A 17,500-nucleotide genomic window follows, 5' to 3' on the forward strand; every position below is an offset into this window, starting at 1 on the left:
GAGGAGAGAGAGAATTGAAATAAAAAAAGAGAAAAATTAATGATCGCGAAAAACAGACAAACATACACAAAAAACAGAGAGAGAGAGAGAGAATGGAAAAGAAGATAAAAGGAAAAAAAGAGAGACCCCCTCGCAAGCAGCGTGCCTTCCCCGCTTGCCTGCAGCGTGGGAGGGAAGAGGCGGCGGGAAGGCAGTGCATTACTCGGCGCGAAACGTAAATAGGTTTGAACTGCAGGTCAGTCATAACAACGATTAGACTGGGTTTCGGGGTTTTCTGCCCATTTTCTGTTTTATTTTCCCGTTTTCTTTTTTTTTTTCTTTTTTACGTTTTCTTTTTTCCCTCTTCGTTTTCTTTGATTGAGGCGTGACTTGTCTGTGCGATTTTATTTTTTTTGATTTTTTTTTTTTTTTTGCGTTTGTGACTGTCTCAGTTGGACTGTCTGTTTGCGTCTATCTGACTGTATGTTTTGTCTGTCTGTCTGTTTATCTCTGTACCTATCTGTCTATCTGTTTGACTCTCTCTCTCTCTCTCTCTCTCTCTCAATCTCTCTCTCTCTCTCTCTCTCTCTCTCTCTCTCTCTCTCTCTCTCTCTCTCTCTCTCTCTCTCTCTCTTTCTCTTTCTCTCTCTCTCTCTCTCTCTCTCTCTCTCTCTCTCTCTCTCTCTCTCTCTCTCCCTCCCTCTCTCTCTCTCTCTCTCTCTCTCTCTCTCTCTCTCTCTCTCTCTCTCTCAATCTCTCTCTCAATCTCTCTCTCTCTCTCTCTCTCTCTCTCTCTCTCTCTCTCTCTCTCTCTCTCTCTCTCTCTCTCTCTCTCTCTCTCTCTCTCTCAATCTCTCTTTCTCTCTCTCTCTCTCTCTCAATCTCTCTTTCTCTCTCTCTCTCTCTCTCTCTCTCTCTCTCTCTCTCTCTCTCTCTCTCTCTCTCTCTCTCTCTCTCTCTCAATCTCTCTCTCAATCTCTCTCTCTCTCTCTCTCTCTCTCTCTCTCTCTCTCTCTCTCTCTCTCTCTCACTCTCTCTCTCTCTCTCTCTCTCTCAATCTCTCTTCTCTCTCTCTCTCTCTCTCTCTCTCTCTCTCTCTCTCTCTCTCTCTCTCTCTCTCTCTCTCTCTCTCTCTCTCTCTCTCTCTCTCTCTCTCTCTCTCTCTCTCTCTCTTCCTTCATCCGTCCCCCTCTCTCTCCTATTTCTGCCTGTCACACACACACACACACACACACACACACACACACACACACACACACACACACACACACACACACACACACACACACACACACACGTACACGCACAACACTCACCGGCGGCGCGAGGGTCGTAACGGAGATGCTGATACAGAGTCCCTTCCCCGTCGCCTCCTTCTCCCTCCTTCAACCCTCCCTACCCCTGCCTTGAACGTGTTGGCACGCGGGTCGTACCTGCCCCCCTCCCCCCCTCCCTCCGCTGCCCCTTCTCCACCTCCCTCCGCCTCCCTCCCGGCTCTCTATCTCCTGTCTTCTCCCTCCCCATTCTATCTCCCTCCTTCTCCGTCCGATTTCTCTCTCGCCGTGCTTATCTCCCTTCTTCTCCTCTACGATTCTCTTTCCCACCGCATTCTCATTTCTTCGTGTTCTTCCTTCTCCTTGTCCCTCCCCCTTTCTCCCCTTCCCTCCCTCCCTCCCCCTCTTCCACCTCTTCTAACCTCCTTCACCGCTGCCTCTCTCTCTCTCTCTCCCCCCCTCCTCTCCTCCCCACTCTCCCTCCCTCACCCCTCCTCTCTGTGACCCTCTCTTGTCCCTCCATCTTTTCTTTCCACTCTCTCTCCTCTTCTCATCTGCGTTTTCCTAATTCCCATTCTCACTTCCTTGCTAATTTAAATGCCGAGTGTCTGTTCATTTATCTATTTCGTTGATGGTCTTCTTCTTAATGACAATTTTCCCTTAAAAAATATCGCTTTATTATCCATCTTATTACTGATTTATTTGGATATTCCCTCGTCATCCTTTCGCGAACGGAGATGGTTAAAAGAAATAATTACAAACACCCTTTTAAGACATATGGTGATGGAGTGACGTGACAGAGATGGATTAAGGTGTGGATGTGATCGCTGACATGAGTTTTTTTTGAGATGAGGATTGCAAAACGACTCGTAATGAGCTTGGATTGTGTTTCTTTGTTTTTTTGGATATGTTTTTGGTATGATTCTGTTATGTCTGTGGTGTGTTTTGTTACGTTTTTTTATGTTTCCGTTGCGCGTTTTTTTTTTTTTTTTTTTATTATTATTATTATTGTTACGCTTCTCTTTTATTTTTTTCATGTTATGTTATGCTTTTAATTTTGGTTTAATCTTTTGTTTTCAATTTATTAATCTCCTTTTTTTATTTTTGCTGTTATTGCGCTTCCATTTCCTCTTTTATGGTTATGTTACGCTTTATTTTTTATGTCTCTGTTACTCCTTGTTTATTGAGATTTTTGTTATTTTTTTGTTTTTGTTTTGTTTTCCCTTTCTTTTTTTGTTTTGTTTTCTTTACTCCTGTATTATTGTTTTCTTTACTCCTTTATTACTGAGTTTTTTGTTACTTTTTCTTTGTTTTGTTTTGTTTTCTAATCCCTATCTCCCGCAGGAGCCGGCGGTGGTGGCGGTGCCCCTACGCGGCCACGACTTCACCGGCCTCGGCTTCAACATCTACGGCAACATGAGAGACGGGGTTTTCGTGAAAGACGTTCTTCACCGCGGTCCTGCCTCGGAGTCGGGCAAGATCAGTCCAGGTAGGGAGGTGGAGGGCTGTTCGGGCGGCTGGTATTTTTTTTTGGGGGGGGTATTTGCGTTTTTTTTGTTGTGTGTTTTTTGGTCTGTTTTTCTATTTCTTTGTTTTTTTGTTGGGTGTGTGTCTGTCTTTGTCTGTTTCTTTCCTACAGTGTTTGTGTTTATTTCTTTTGTCTTTTTCTGTCTCTTGTCTGTCTGTCTGTCTATCTGTTTCTCTCTCTTTCTCTTTCTTTCTCTCTCTCTCTCTCTATCTCTATCTCTCCCTCTCTCTCTCTCTCGCTCTCTCTCTCTCTCTCTCTCTCTCTCTCTCTCTCTCTCTCTCTCTCTCTCTCTCTCTCTCTCTCTCTCTCTCTCTCTCTCTCTCTCTCTCGCTCTCTCTCTCTCTCGCTCTCTCTCTCTCTCTCTCTCTCTCTCTCTCTCTCTCTCTCTCTCTCTCTCTCTCTCTCTCTCTCTCTCTCTCTCTCTCTCTCTCTCTCTCTCTCTCTCTCTCTCTCGCTCTCGCTCTCTCTCTTCTCCCTCCCTCCTCCTCCTCCACCTTGTATGTGTGTACCCAAGAGCGCGTCCTTTCCACCCCTTCTTGAGCGTCCCCTCTTCCCTCCAGGCGACCGCCTCCTGGGCCTGGCGGTGAGCACGGAGCACATGGTTCACGAGGACGCCCTTACGCTGCTCTCCTACGCGTCCCCATACCCGGTGCTGCTCCTGCTGGAGAAGTCTGCGCAGGGGGCCGACCGACGCCTGCCTTCTGCCACGTCGGGCCGCCCCGTCCATCCGTTCTACAGGAGCCAGTCTATTGACGATCTCGCGAAGGTAAACTTGAATCTGTGCGTGTTGTAGGCCAAGGGTGATTTCCATTGACATTCTTTAGTCGTGTTTTTTTTTTTTTTTCTTCTTTTTAATGTGACATCTTTAAAACAGATATCTGGTCTTTATGATAGTGTTGTTCCCAATGTTTTGGTTCATTAGACTTGTAAAGTAATCAGTTGTCTTTTTGAATTTTCTTCGCTAATAAATTTCAGGTCTGTACATGAGTACACGGTGAGTATTCCCGGAGTTAATTCCTAATGCTAACTGAAATTTCTTATGCACATTGAATATATTATTAACATACTAGATGATATTTTTTATAGGTTTAAGATTGGAATATCGTTGTTGATATATGGATGACCAAACTTATTTCCCGTGAGTTTCATGTTAACAGCATAATAAAATAGATACGTTGCTCTAAACATGGAGATACTCCCCAAATCCATTCATTCGGACTCTTGCAGCATTTTCACATGAAGTAAAGTTTCCCTCCGTTGCAGATCGGCAAGGCGGACATGTCGCGGGTGAGGGCCGCCCGGCTGTCCGGCGCACGGACTTCCAAGACAGAGGTGTCACGCCCAGACCTCGTGGGCGGGATGGAGCTGCCACGCCTTAGCCTGAGCTCGGGCATAGGCACGGGCGTGACTGCAGGCGCGCGGGTGGATGCTAGTCTTGTACAGAGAGAGGCGCCCGAACGACACTCCGAACGTGCCATTGATGTGCCAGGCGCCGACGTCCGGAAGCCGACGGCGCGGGTTGAGGGTCCCGCAGTCCACGCCGATGCCAAAGCCGACTCGAAGCTAAAATTCGGCATCAAAGTCTTGCCAGATTTGACAGGAAGAGTTTCTAAGCGTGATCTCGACCTCGAAGCTGGAGGAGAACTGTCAGCTGAGGGTCCTTCACTCAACCTTCAGCAACCTCGTCTAAATCTTGAAACCGAAATGGACACTCCCTCAGCAGGAATTGAGGCCGAGGGCTTCGACGGGGCCAACAAGAAGCCAAGTGGCATCAAGTTCGGAGTCAAACTGCCACAGATGAAAGTCAAGGCCGGGCAAGGTGACTTAGATGTGCCCGATGCCACGGTTCGGATGCCAAACATACCTGAAGGTGAGGTAAGACTCGGAGTTGAGGATAACCTGAACATCAACATGCCAGACGTCGACCTTGGCGGAAGAGGCGTGAACAAAGTCTCACTCGAACCCAAGACAGACGACGAGAAGCAGAAGGCCAAGGGTTCCTTTGGCATCGACCTGGACTTCAAGGGCTTCGGACGGGGCCAGGAATCAAACTCTGAACGCAAGGAGGAAACCGACTCCGACAGAGAAACTGGAAAATCAAAAGGTTTCGGTAACATGAACTTTGGTCTCGACTTCAAGGGTCTGAAGAGAGATGACGAAGTTGTTTCAGACGAAGAGAAAGTGAAGTCTAAAGGCAATATTGGGCTTAGCATTGACACTCCGGACCTCCAGATGCCAAACGTAGAATTTGAACACAAAGTAGGCAATGTAGAAAACATCTCATCAAAGTCTGAAAAATCAGGTTTTGGGATCGACTTCAAAGGTCCTGAATTCTCCATGCCCAAGCTTAACCTACAAGGACAAGCCAAAGGTAAGGGTGACGGCGATCAAGCTGGGCTCACCCTGAATGCTCCTGATGTGAACTTACCAGACGTGAGTTTCAACAAGACGTTGGATGTCGAAGGAGGAGCAGGCGCTGGCGGCATGAACGTTGACATAAAGGGACCTAAAGTTGACCTTTCCCTCCCAGAGGCTGACCTAAAGGTTAAGGGTGGTATGAAAACAGATGCAGAAGCTGAGGTTGATGCATTTAAGAAAGGCGGCTTTAGCTTTGGCCTGACAGGTCCAGACATCAATCTTCCTAGCTTTGGCTTGGGTGGGCGAAGTGATGAAGAAAAGGACTCAGATGAAAAGAAGAGCAAAAAGGAAATTAAGGGCGATGGAAAAGATCTATCGCTAGATATCCGAGGCCCTGATATTACCCTACCGAGTATGAGCCTAAAAGGTAGTGCAGAGCCAGTTCTAGAGGAGGTGAATGTAGAAGCAGAAGAAGGAGGTAAAAAGAAGAGCAAAAAGAGCAAGAAGGGTTTTAGTTTTGGATTCAAGGCTCCTGATTTTAATCTTCCAGGGATGAATTTCAAGGGGCGTGGAGATGACAGTGATAACGACGAAAGCAACAACTCTGAGAGTGAAAAGAAAGATAAGAAGAACAAGAAAGGCTTTAGCTTTGGTCTGAAAGGTCCTGAAATGAATGTCCCGAGTGCGAACCTGAAACTTCAGGGTGATGCTTCCATGCCAGATGAAGGAAAGGACTCCGATGATGAAGGAAAGAAGGAGAAAAGGAAGAGCAAGAAGGGCTTCAGGTTTGGCTTGAAGGGACCCGACGTGAACATGCCAAACGTCCAAGTACACGCAGAGGCAGATGCAGGCACAGACAATGACGACACGAAAGATAAGAAAAATAAGAAGGGATTCTCCTTTGGATTAAAAGGTCCTGAGGCAGACGTCAACCTTGGAGCTAAAGGCATCGAGGCAGAGGGCTTTGAGGTGAAAGGACCAAATGTAAACATACCTGATGTCAGCCTATCTGGTGGTTTGGATGTTGGAGACAGGGAAAAGCCAGATGGAGAGGACGATAAGGACAAAGAAAAGAAATCTAAGAAAGGATTTAGCTTTGGTTTCAAAGGACCTGATGTCAGCTTACCGAGCATGAGTATCAAGGGAAATGCAGATAGAAGTGAAAAGGAGAAAGACATATCTGATGATGAAGATGGAAATGACAAAACTAAAAAGAACAAGAAAGGCTTCAGTCTCGGATTAAGAGGTCCTGATTTCAGTATGCCAAGTATGAGTCTCAAAGGAAATGCCGAAGGAAGGGAAAATCAAAAGGAAGAGTCGGACGACGATGGTGATAAGGATAAGAAAGCCAAGAAAGGATTCAGCTTAGGATTTAAGGGGCCTGACTTCAGCCTACCCAGCATGAGCATTAAGGGAGAAAAGGGAGACAATGAATCCGACGATGACGACAATGACAAGGAGAAAAAGGCGAAGAAGGAGTTTAGTCTTGGACTGAAGGGACCCGACTTTAATCTCCCTAGCCTGAGTCTGAAGGGAAGTGCTGAAGGAGATGTTAAGGAGAAGGAAGAATCTGATGACGAAGAAAGCGGCAAAGACAAGAAGTCTAAGAAGGGCTTTAGTCTTGGACTAAAAGGACCAGATTTCAGTATGCCCAGCATGAATATCAAAGGTGGGGTAGAACACACTGCTGAAAGGGTGGAAGTAGATGCCGATGAAGATGAGAAGGAAAAGAAATCAAAGAAAGGATTTAACTTTGGTTTCAAGGGTCCAGACTTCAGCCTGCCTAGCATGAGCATCAAGGGCAGCGGGGAAGGAGGAGACAAGGGAGAAGATTCTGAAGATGATGAGAAAGACAAGGACAAGAAATCTAAGAAAGGGTTTAGTCTTGGCCTGAAGGGACCTGACTTCTCAATGCCAAGCATGAGTCTCAAGGGAAGTGCAGAAGGAGATGATAAAGAAAAGATTGAATCTGAAGATGAAGATGATGATAAGAAAAAGTCAAGGAAAGGTTTTAATCTTGGATTCAAAGGACCTGACTTCAGCCTCCCCAGTTTGAGCCTCAAAGGAAGTGCGGAAGGAGAGAGTAAGGAAACAAACGAGTCAGATGATGACCATGAAGAAGGAAAGAGTGGGAAGTCAAAGAGAGGTTTTAATCTTGGATTCAAGGGACCTGACTTTAACATGCCCAGCATGAGTCTCAAAGGTAATGTAGAAGGAGGTAGTAATGAAAAGGAACAACCAGACGATAATGATGACGATGAAAGTGGTGACAAGGATAAAAAGTCTAAGAGAGGATTTAATATTGGACTGAAAGGACCTGACTTTGGCCTACCCAGCTTGAGCATGAAAGGAAGTGCAGAAGAATGTGACAGGGTAAAGGACGAATCCGATGATGATGAAGACAAGAAAGGTAAAAAGTCGAAGAAAGGATTTGGTTTTGGGTTCAAGGGCCCCGATTTCAGCATGCCAAGTATGAGCATCAGGGGAAGTGCTGAAGGTGTCGAGGAGAAAGAAGAATCCGACGATGAAGAAGATAAATCCAAGGACAAGAAATCCAAGAAAGGGTTCAGTCTTGGGCTGAAAGGTCCTGATTTCAGCCTACCCAGCATGAGCATGAAAGGAGGTGCAGAAATCGAACATGACAAAGAGCCTTCTGATGACGATGACACTAATGACAAAGATAAGAGGGGCAAGAAGGGCTTCAGTCTCGGATTCAAAGGCCCTGACATTAACCTGCCAAGTATGAGTCTCAAGGGAAGTGGAGAAGCCGACGAAAAGGAGGAGGAATCAGACAATGATGATGAAAATGACAAAAATAAGAAGTCAAGGAAGGGCTTCAGTCTTGGGCTCAAAGGTCCTGACTTCAATATGCCTAGCATGAGCATCAAGGGCAGTGGAAAGGGCGACAAAGATAAAGAAGATTCAGAAGATGATAACGATGAGAAAAAATCCAAGAAAGGCTTCAGTTTTGGATTCAAGGGTCCAGATTTCAGTTTACCAAGTATGAATATTAGAGGAAGTGGAGAAGGGGGAGATAAAGAAAAGGCAGAATCGGACAACGACAATGATGATAATGATAAAAGCAGGAAAGGTTTCAACCTTGGTATTAAGGGTCCCGACTTCAGTCTGCCAAGTATGAGCATCAAGGGCAGTGGAGAAGGAGATAAAAAAGAAGATGAATCTGATGATGATGAAAAACACAAGGATAAGAAGTCCAAGAAAGGATTTAGTCTTGGATTTAAGGGACCTGATTTCAGTCTTCCCAGCATGAGTTTAAAAGGTCGTGGACAGGATGATGGGTCAGAGGCTAAGAACGACAAGAGTGATAAAGACTTCAATCTTGGACTGGAGGGTCCTGATGTTACTCTTCCAAATGTAGACTTGAAGCTCCATGGCGATGCTTCCTCTGGAGTCGCCGTGGACAAGGAGGAGAGTGATGACGAGAAACAAAAATCAAAGAAAGGCTTCAGTTTTGGATTCAAAGGGCCTGACATAAACCTTCCTAGCTTTAGTCTCAGAGGCCGTGACCGAGGTGATGGCGAAGATGACTCAGGAGATGAGAAAGACAAGGATGGAAGAGATATCAAATTTGGCTTAAAAGGGCCAGACGTCAAATTACCAAGTGCTGATCTAAGTGCCGAAGCAGACTTGGACCTAGAATCTGACAACGAAAAGAAATCGAAGAAAGGATTCAGCTTTGGCCTTAAAGGTCCTGATCTGAGCCTACCAAGCTTCAGTCTAAGGGGCAAAGGAGACAAGGGTGATAATGACGAGGCACAGAGTGACGAAGACGAAAATGACAAGAAGAAGAAATCCAAGAAAGGCTTTAATATTAACTTGAAGGGTCCTGATTTCAACCTTCCTGACGTCAAGGTAAAAGGTCATGGAGATTTAGAAGGGTATGAAGGGAAATTGCCAGAAGGGAGCATCTCCAAATCTGTAGAGTTAACTGGACCAAATATTGATCTTCCTTCTGTAGACCTCAAAGCTCAGGGACAAGTGGATGATGAAGACACAGCCAAAGGCAAGAAATCAAAAGAGGATTCAGCATGGGGATCAAAGGCCCTGATTTCAGTCTGCCTAGTATGAATATCAAAGGAGGCAAGGATGAAGAAGAGTCGGATAATGATAACGAAAATGACAAAGATAAGAAGTCCAAGAAAGGTTTTAGTCTTGGTCTAAAAGGACCTGATTTCAATTTACCTAGTATCAGCATGGGAGGAAGTGCAGAAGCAGGCAGTAAGGAGGACAATGAATCAGATAATGAAGAATCTGGTAAGAAGAAGTCCAAGAAGGGCTTTGGTTTTGGATTCAAGGGCCCTGATTTTAATATGCCTAGCATGAGCATCAGAGGTGGAGGAGGTGACAAGGGGTCCGATGATGATGATGAAAAAGATAACGATGGGAAATCAAAGAAAGGATTTAGTCTTGGTCTCAAGGGACCTGACTTCAACATGCCCAGTATGAGCATCAAGGGAAATGCTGAACATGATAAAGAAGCTTCAGATGATGACGATGATAACAAAAGTGAGAAGACAAGAAAAGGCTTCAACATTGGCCTAAAAGGTCCCAGTTTCAATTTACCAAGCATGAGCATCAAAGGCAGTGGAGAAGGACGAGAAAAGGAAGAATCAGATGATGATGATGATGAAAATGTCAAAGATAAGAAATCTAAGAAAGGATTTAGTTTTGGATTTAAAGGACCTGACCTCAGTATGCCAAGTCTGAGTGTCAAAGGAGGTGCAGATAATGACAAAGAAGAGTCTGATGATGATAAAGACAAGGAAAAGAAATCGAAGAAAGGATTCAATCTTGGATTTAAGGGTCCTGACTTTAGCCTCCCGAGCATGAGTCTTAAAGGAAGTGCAGATGACGATAACACGAAAGATGAACTTGATGAAGGAGAAAGAGATAAGGATGGAAAGTCAAGGAAGGGTTTCAGTCTTGGATTAAAGGGTCCTGATTTTAACATGCCTAGTATGAGCATGAAGGGAAAAATGGAAGGGGATATTAAGGATTCAGATGACGAGAAAGAAGACAATGAAAAGAAGTCAAAGAAAGGTATTAGTCTGGGTTTCAAAGGTCCCGATTTCAGCATGCCGAGTATGAGTATCCGGGGCAGTGGAGAAGGTGACAAAGAGCAAGATGAATCTGAGGACGACGAGAAAAACAAAGAAAAGAAATCGAAGAAAAGTTTTAGTCTTGGATTCAAAGGACCTGACTTCAGTCTTCCCAGCATGAGCATCAAGGGCAGCGGGGAAGGAGGAGACAAGGGAGAAGATTCTGAAGATGATGAGAAAGACAAGGACAAGAAATCTAAGAAAGGGTTTAGTCTTGGCCTGAAGGGACCTGACTTCTCAATGCCAAGCATGAGTCTCAAGGGAAGTGCAGAAGGAGATAATAAGGAAAAGAATGAATCTGAAGATGATGACGATGATGGTAAGAGTAAGAAATCAAAGAAAGGTTTTAATTTTGGATTCAAAGGACCTGACTTCAGTCTTCCCAGCATGAGCCTCAAAGGAAGCGCAGAGGGAGACAATAAAGAAAAGAATGAATCTGAAGATGAAGATGATGATAAGAAAAGGTCAAAGAAAAGTTTTAATCTAGGATTCAAAGGACCTGACTTCAATCTTCCCAGCATGAGCCTCAAAGGAAGCGCAGAGGGAGACAATAAAGAAAAGAATGAATCTGAAGATGAAGATGATGATAAGAAAAGGTCAAAGAAAAGTTTTAATCTTGGATTCAAAGGACCTGACTTCAGTCTTCCAAGCGTGAGCCTCAAAGGAAGCGCAGAGAGAGACAGTAAGGAAAAGAATGAATCTGAAGATGAAGATGATGATAAGAAAAAGTCAAAGAAGGGTTTTAATCTTGGATTCAAAGGACCTGACTTCAGTCTCCCCAGCATGAGCCTCAAAGGAAATGCAGAGGCAGGTGATAAAGAAGAAAACGAGTCTGAAGATGATGAAGATGGAAAGGGTAAAAAGTCCAAAAGGGGATTTAATCTTGGATTTAAGGGACCTGACTTCAACCTACCAAGTATGAGCATCGGAGGGAGTGTCGAAGGAGACATGAAAGACAAAAAATCTAATGAAGATGAAGACAGTGATAAGGATAAAAAGTCCAAGAAAGGATTCAGCCTTGGACTAAAAGGTCCCGACTTCAGTTTACCGAGCATGAGCATTAAAGGAGGAGTAGAGGAAGATGATAAAGTGAAAGAAGAATCAGATGATGAAGATGTAAAGAGTGATAAAGGTAAAAAGTCCAAGAAAGGCTTTAGTCTGGGTCTAAAGGGACCTGATTTCAATCTGCCAAGCGTTAGTATCAAGGGAAGTGGAGAAGGAACCCATAAGAGAGAAGAATCAGATGAGGATGACGAAGGAGACAAGGACAGGAAAGGAAAGAAAGGGTTCAGCCTCGGCTTTAAAGGACCTGATTTCAACATGCCTAGTATGAGAGTGAAAGGAAGCGCAGATGGAAATGTGCGAGAGAGAGACGAATCTGACAATGATGACAATGATGATAAAGGTAAGAAATCCAAGAGAAGCTTTGGTCTTGGTATCAAAGGACCAGACTTCAATCTACCCAGCATAAACCTTCGCGGTCACGGCGATGGACATGACGACAAGCAAAAGGAAAGTGACCAAGAAGAGGATTCAGAAGTCAAGTCAAAGAAAGGTTTCAAACTGAATTTTAAGGGTCCTGATGTAAGAGCACCTGATGTGAACTTGAAGATGAGTGGACGTTCGGATGAACTTTCTGACGAAGAAAAGAAAAACTCAAGGGGGCTTGACTTTAATCTTCCTAGCTTCAGCTTGAAGGGCCACAAAGGAGGCAAGAATGAGGACGATGACCACGATAGCGAAGACGAAGGCAGTGGCAATAAAGAAAAGAAAGGTTTTAAGTTTGGATTTAAGGGCCCAGATATAAACCTACCAAGTCTGAATTTAAGACGATCGGAAGGCCATGATTCTGATGATGAGACTGAAGGGAAAGTCAGTAAGAGGAGCTTTACTGTTGATGTAAAGGGCCCCGAAGTCCATATTCCTGACACGACAACACATGTGGGAATAACTCACAGTAAACCAGAAGTTAACATGCCTAACATACACACAGGAATCAGTGGTGCAAAAGTAGATGTTAATATTCCGAAAGTAGAATCCCCAGATGTAGACCTTGCCTTTGACCACGGTTCAGCTGCAAAGAAAAAGGATAAGTCTTCCAGTTTCGGATTCAAAATCAATGCCCCGGATATAAGTATGCCAGACTGGGATCTTCGAATGAAGAAGAAAAATTCAGAGGGTAAAAAGATAGATGTTGATCTTCCCAGTGTCGAAGTCCCTGATATTGAAGCCGAAAGTGACCTCCCAGAAGTTGACATTGATTTGAAAAAGTCCAAGATCGACTTGCCAGTGGTAGATTTAGAAGCTGACTCCAGTAAGTTAGCTAATTCAGAGACAGATTTGGAGAGCACACAACACTCACCTGGATTTGGCATGGCTTTTGGCTTTAAAGGTTTCAAGAAACACATTGGCATTGACTCTCGAGGGACTGAAATTGCCAATGTTACTGATGCAAACGTTCATGTAACGGCAGCTGAAGTCAACATTGGCAGTCCAGATATTGACATTCCTGAAGGTACTGTTGCTGCCAAGAAGCGTGAATTCTTCGAAGCTTCCAAAGTAATTGCAACATTGCCAGAAGGTGAGGTGAAGCTAAAGGGACCGAAATATTCACCCGCTGGTGAGAGCGGAACCTTTAGGATCACAGCAGGAGGAAATGCCGAGGAAGACATAGAAAAAACAAAATCAAAATCAAAAGGAAAAGATGAGGAGGATGAAGAAAAGACCAAAACAAAACATAAATTCGGTTTAGGCTTTGGCTTCCGAGGCTTTAGCCGCTCGTCTGACAGCGAGGACGATACCCGAGAACCAACATCCTCCCTAACCCCTGACCCTGACAAGCAAGAAGTCAAAGAGGACAAGAAGAAAGTCAAAGGGAAAATGAGCTTCGGTTTCAAAGGCTTCACTCGTTCCTCAGACACCGACGAGGAACACTCAGAGAAAGTCTCCATGGACCAGGATGGTGATGAGGATAAGCCAAGACCCAAGGTGAAGGGCGGTCTGCACTTTGGGTTCAAGGGCAGAGGGAGCAGGAGCTCAGACTCGGAGGACAATAATGACCAGGAACGGGTAGGCACCGACCCGCAGGCCGAAGGAGGCCCTGTCAAACAGAAACTTAAGCCAAGTCTCAGCTTTGGTTTCAAGAACAAGAGTAAAAGTTATGATGTAGAAGGTGGCGATGCTGAGGCTGACTCTGTCCGGCGGGAAGCTGAAGTAGAGGAGGAGGTAAAGGTGAAGTCCAGATCTAGCCTTAACTTTGGTCTTAAGGGTTTCGGTAAGGCTGAAGGAAAATATGAAATGAAATCAGATTCAGAGGGCGGGGATGCTGATGAGAAACTGTCCCTCGATACACGTGGCGATGATTCTGCCAGAGGCAAGTCGCAGAAGAGCATGGGTTTCAACTTCCGAAGTAAGAGTGGAAGAAGTACCTCTGATTCCGAGGGTGTTGATGCTGAAGACCGAGTAGAGTTTGATACTCGCGGTGGAGAGGAGAAAGTAAAGGAGCCAAAGAGCAAGGGGATTCGGCTGGGTTTCAAAGGCTTTAAGAACCTGAAGGGGAAGATTCAGACAGAGATCAACCGTATGAGACATGACAGCCATTCAAGTGATGATGAAGCAACTCGTGAAAGCAATGTGAATGAACATCCAAATGCTGCAGAAGCAAAGAGAAAGAAGAATGCTAAGAAGAAAAAAGACAAAGAAAAGAAGAATAAGAAGGACACAGAAGATGTCTTAAACACATCAGAAGAAAATGCAATGGCTCTCGCTGCCAATGCAGCCAAAGAAAATCGACGAAAGCGCACAGAAAAAGCAGCCACCTCGTCCTCATCATCTAGCTCATCCTCCAGCTCTGATGAAGAAGATGATTCACCCACAGACATGAAAAGGAGAAAGAGAAACCGAGGACGTGGGCGGCAGATCGCAACAGGAGTCACAGAAGTTACTATAAATGAACGACCTGTCGATGTAGAAGTCATAGAAGAAGTACACGTGACTACCCGTCAAGTAAACGTCGTTATTCCAGAATTATCTGCTTCCCTTGGAACTCCTCATTTGGATGAAACCGACATTGTTCATTCCAAACGCCGAGCTCCAGAACCTCCACAGGCAATTGTAACTTCAGGATCTGTTGCAGGAAAGAGTAATTTAGTGGTACGGGAGGTCAGACTAAAGTCCTTCCAGCCTCCCGCAGGAGCCACAGAGGTTGTAGAGATAATGCAAAAGAGTGTTTTGGAAAGGCAAGTCCCACCTCTTGTCCTACATGATACCACTTCCACTGCATCAGACAGTGATGTTGAACGAGGCATTGCTGGAGCAGTGATTGAACCTATTACCTCTTCCACTCCAAAACGACCACCAACGGACTCCGAAGAACTTAAGCGTAAAGCCGCCTCTCTTGGAGATCTTTCTCGCTTACACACTGAACCTGAAGTTGTCAATGTTGTTCTCGAGCGCGCCATGTCCCTAGACTTAACACGTGCCGAAGCAACCACTGCTGCTGATAATGTACCCAATCTTCAGCATCCTCGGCGACTGCAACTTCCAGACTCCTCTGCTACATCTATAGATGAGGAGGATGAAGTTATTGGAGTGCGAGTAGATGGTGGCATGGGATTGCGACGTGCAGGACAGTGGGGCACTCTTGAAGAAGCTTTGCAGTTCAGAAGACACAGTGACCTTAGTTTGGCAGAAGCCGTGTCACCAAGGGTCACAGAACCCGAGGGAGAGCCTGTCTCACATATTGAAATCAGTGGCTCTACCTCCATCACTGATATCTCTTCCACCCAGTGGGTCACGGCCTCAGAGACCTCAAGGAGCATTACGCTTCACCACAGAGAAGACGAAGATCAGGATGAGCCTCCAGCCCTGCCTTCCACTCCAGCTCCAGTGGGTGGTACTACAATCACATTACTGGACGGCGATGCAACCATTACGGGTGGGAGTGTGGAGGTCACACCTGTCACAGTTGTCAAAGACACAGGTGTTGTAGTTGTGCAGGCTAACCCTCCCACAGTCGAGGAGAAACAGGTCAGTAATTTCACAGTTCAGCTTCGTAATGTGACTACACAGGAGACCCACACAATGAAGACCATCCCCACCAGTAGCAGTAGCAGCAGCCGCAGCAGCCTCAGCAGTGACAGCGAGGTGGAAGGAATTGCTCATCACGAGGGTGGCAATGTGGACGGCGTGACTGTAACGGTGGCGCCCAGAGTAAGCAGCGTAGACATCAGTGGCCCTACCTCCTTTACGACTGTGCCCCCTCCTGTGCCCCCGAAGCCTCGAGGTTCCCGTGCACAGTCTCCTCCTCAGCTTGTAGTTCCCTTACAGGAGCCTGCACTCGTGACCGTGAGGGAAAACGGCGCTGTTGTGGTGACGACGGATTCCCCCCATGTGGAAACCATGACTCTGGGTCATAGCGGAATGATTACCAGGGAAGGAATCGAGACTGTTACTCTGGGCCCAGCAGTGACAAGCATCGAAAGTGTCACACTCGGCCCCACCATCACAAGAGAAGTGACCAATATCGAGGGCGTAACGCTAGGACCTTCTGTCACCCGAGAGACCATTGTGGTGGAATCCTCGGAGAACGGCAGCAGTTTCCCCACCCATCTCCTGCGCACCGACATGTCCTCTCTTCCGCAAAAGTCCCTCACGCAGATCACCGTTGACGGAGGTGGCTACACGGTCACCGAGGGCGCCCTCAGCAGGACGCTGATCATCTCAACGCCCGCGACTCCGGCACACTCTGCCCCCGGCCCTGACTCCCCGCCGCCCACGCTGCAGCCCCCACAATAGGAGAAGGAAGCTCCCTCCTTTGTCAAAAGTTAACTCGGGCTCTCGCTCGGCAGCGGAATAAGAAGTAGACTAGACTCCACGTCTTCGTCCCGGCTCTTCTGACCGCGGATCCGAGGCGAGATCGAGCGACAGAAGAAATCAATGTTTGACATGCCTGACAGTGTTAATCATGGTGCATGGTGTTATACACGCACCTAAGTACCCAGATCATGATCAAATCAAATACCATATTTATATTAAGCAATATTACCTAAGTTCAAATTTTGTTATCTGTAAAATTGAAGAATAGATATATATATGTAGGTTTTTTATCTCTTTCTTTCACTGTATCTTAATAATGTAAGGTTGTTGGTAATGAATTTATTTTACAACAATAGATATTAATTTATAGTTTTGACTTTTGAAAATTAGGATTCCATGCGATTTTTTTTTAAAGCAAAGCATTTATTGAAGATTAAGCGTAATGTATTCTATTGTCTCTTCTAAGTTTTATATACATTGAGTTCAAGCATTCAAACACTAAAAAAATTATCATGTGTATTGCCAACTACTCTGTTCTCTAAAACCAAAGTTTGTTTCCGTATCATAAAGAATAGCTTGCCAGTGAAGCTTGACCACAAGATAGAGTCGCGCTTATTTGCTCAAAACCTGCGAGATGACCCAGTGACACCGAGGTCTATCTCTCTCTCTCTCTCTCTCTCTCTCTCTCTCTCCCTCTCTCTTTCTCTCTCTCTTCCCCTGTGCCTCGAAGTAATTATCTCTTAGGTTGTAGGCATGCTCACATTTGCTTTTTTACACTGATTAGATGTTTGTTCTTACGTTGTGTGTGTATTTAATTGCTAAAACGTTCTCATCAACTGCCAATGTGTCCGGACAGCACAAGACTACAGTTCTGTACCCGCCTCTGATACCTCTGATGTCAAATGGACTTCCATCGAGACATACACAGAGCCTGATAGTGTTTACGAAAAGTTATGATCACTCATAGCCTCTCAGGAAAGACATTTTTTAAATCACTTGCTCGTGTCCTACCCTTCTTGTGCCTGAGATTTATAAACACTGTGACTGTCAGATATGATAAGTACTTAAAAAAAAAAAAAAACTCTTCTAAGGCCTGAAGGCGAAATAAAAAGCAAGACTGAGAAAAGTGCGTGATCTGAGAGCAAAGGAAAAAGAAAAATAGAAGAAAAATGTGACGTGAAAACAAAAGATCAGAAAATCACAGAGACAAGACAATAAATAAACAAATAACCGTCCTGAAATAGGTTTGAATCAGGTTCTGACTAGACGCTTATATTCAGAGAGAAGTTCGCGAGGTGTTTTTGTTTAATGTGCAGTGCCGGTAGGTCGTTTGTTGCGTTTGTCCGACAACCCTTATCGCCCGTCCAACTGCATCCCTCCATACACACAGACCTCTTTGCCGTGTGCTTTTGGGCTGTACGTTT

At 45.2% G+C, this 17,500-nt stretch overlaps 1 protein-coding gene across 1 annotated transcript in view; it reads left to right on the forward strand.

The window, feature by feature from the left end:
• Positions 1-17,500, forward strand: part of LOC125031348 (neuroblast differentiation-associated protein AHNAK-like) — a 25,247-nt gene that overhangs the window by 7,373 nt on the left and 374 nt on the right. The window contains 4 exon segments of the mRNA XM_047622055.1: positions 2,535-2,742; positions 3,342-3,547; positions 4,045-9,203; positions 9,206-17,500. The exon segment at positions 9,206-17,500 is cut by the window's right edge and continues 374 nt beyond it. Coding sequence (XP_047478011.1) covers positions 2,535-2,742; positions 3,342-3,547; positions 4,045-9,203; positions 9,206-16,055 — 12,423 coding nt within the window. The 3' untranslated portion in view covers positions 16,056-17,500.

Source organism: Penaeus chinensis, chromosome 12 (assembly GCF_019202785.1).
Source record: "Penaeus chinensis breed Huanghai No. 1 chromosome 12, ASM1920278v2, whole genome shotgun sequence".
Classification (NCBI taxonomy): domain Eukaryota; kingdom Metazoa; phylum Arthropoda; class Malacostraca; order Decapoda; family Penaeidae; genus Penaeus; species Penaeus chinensis.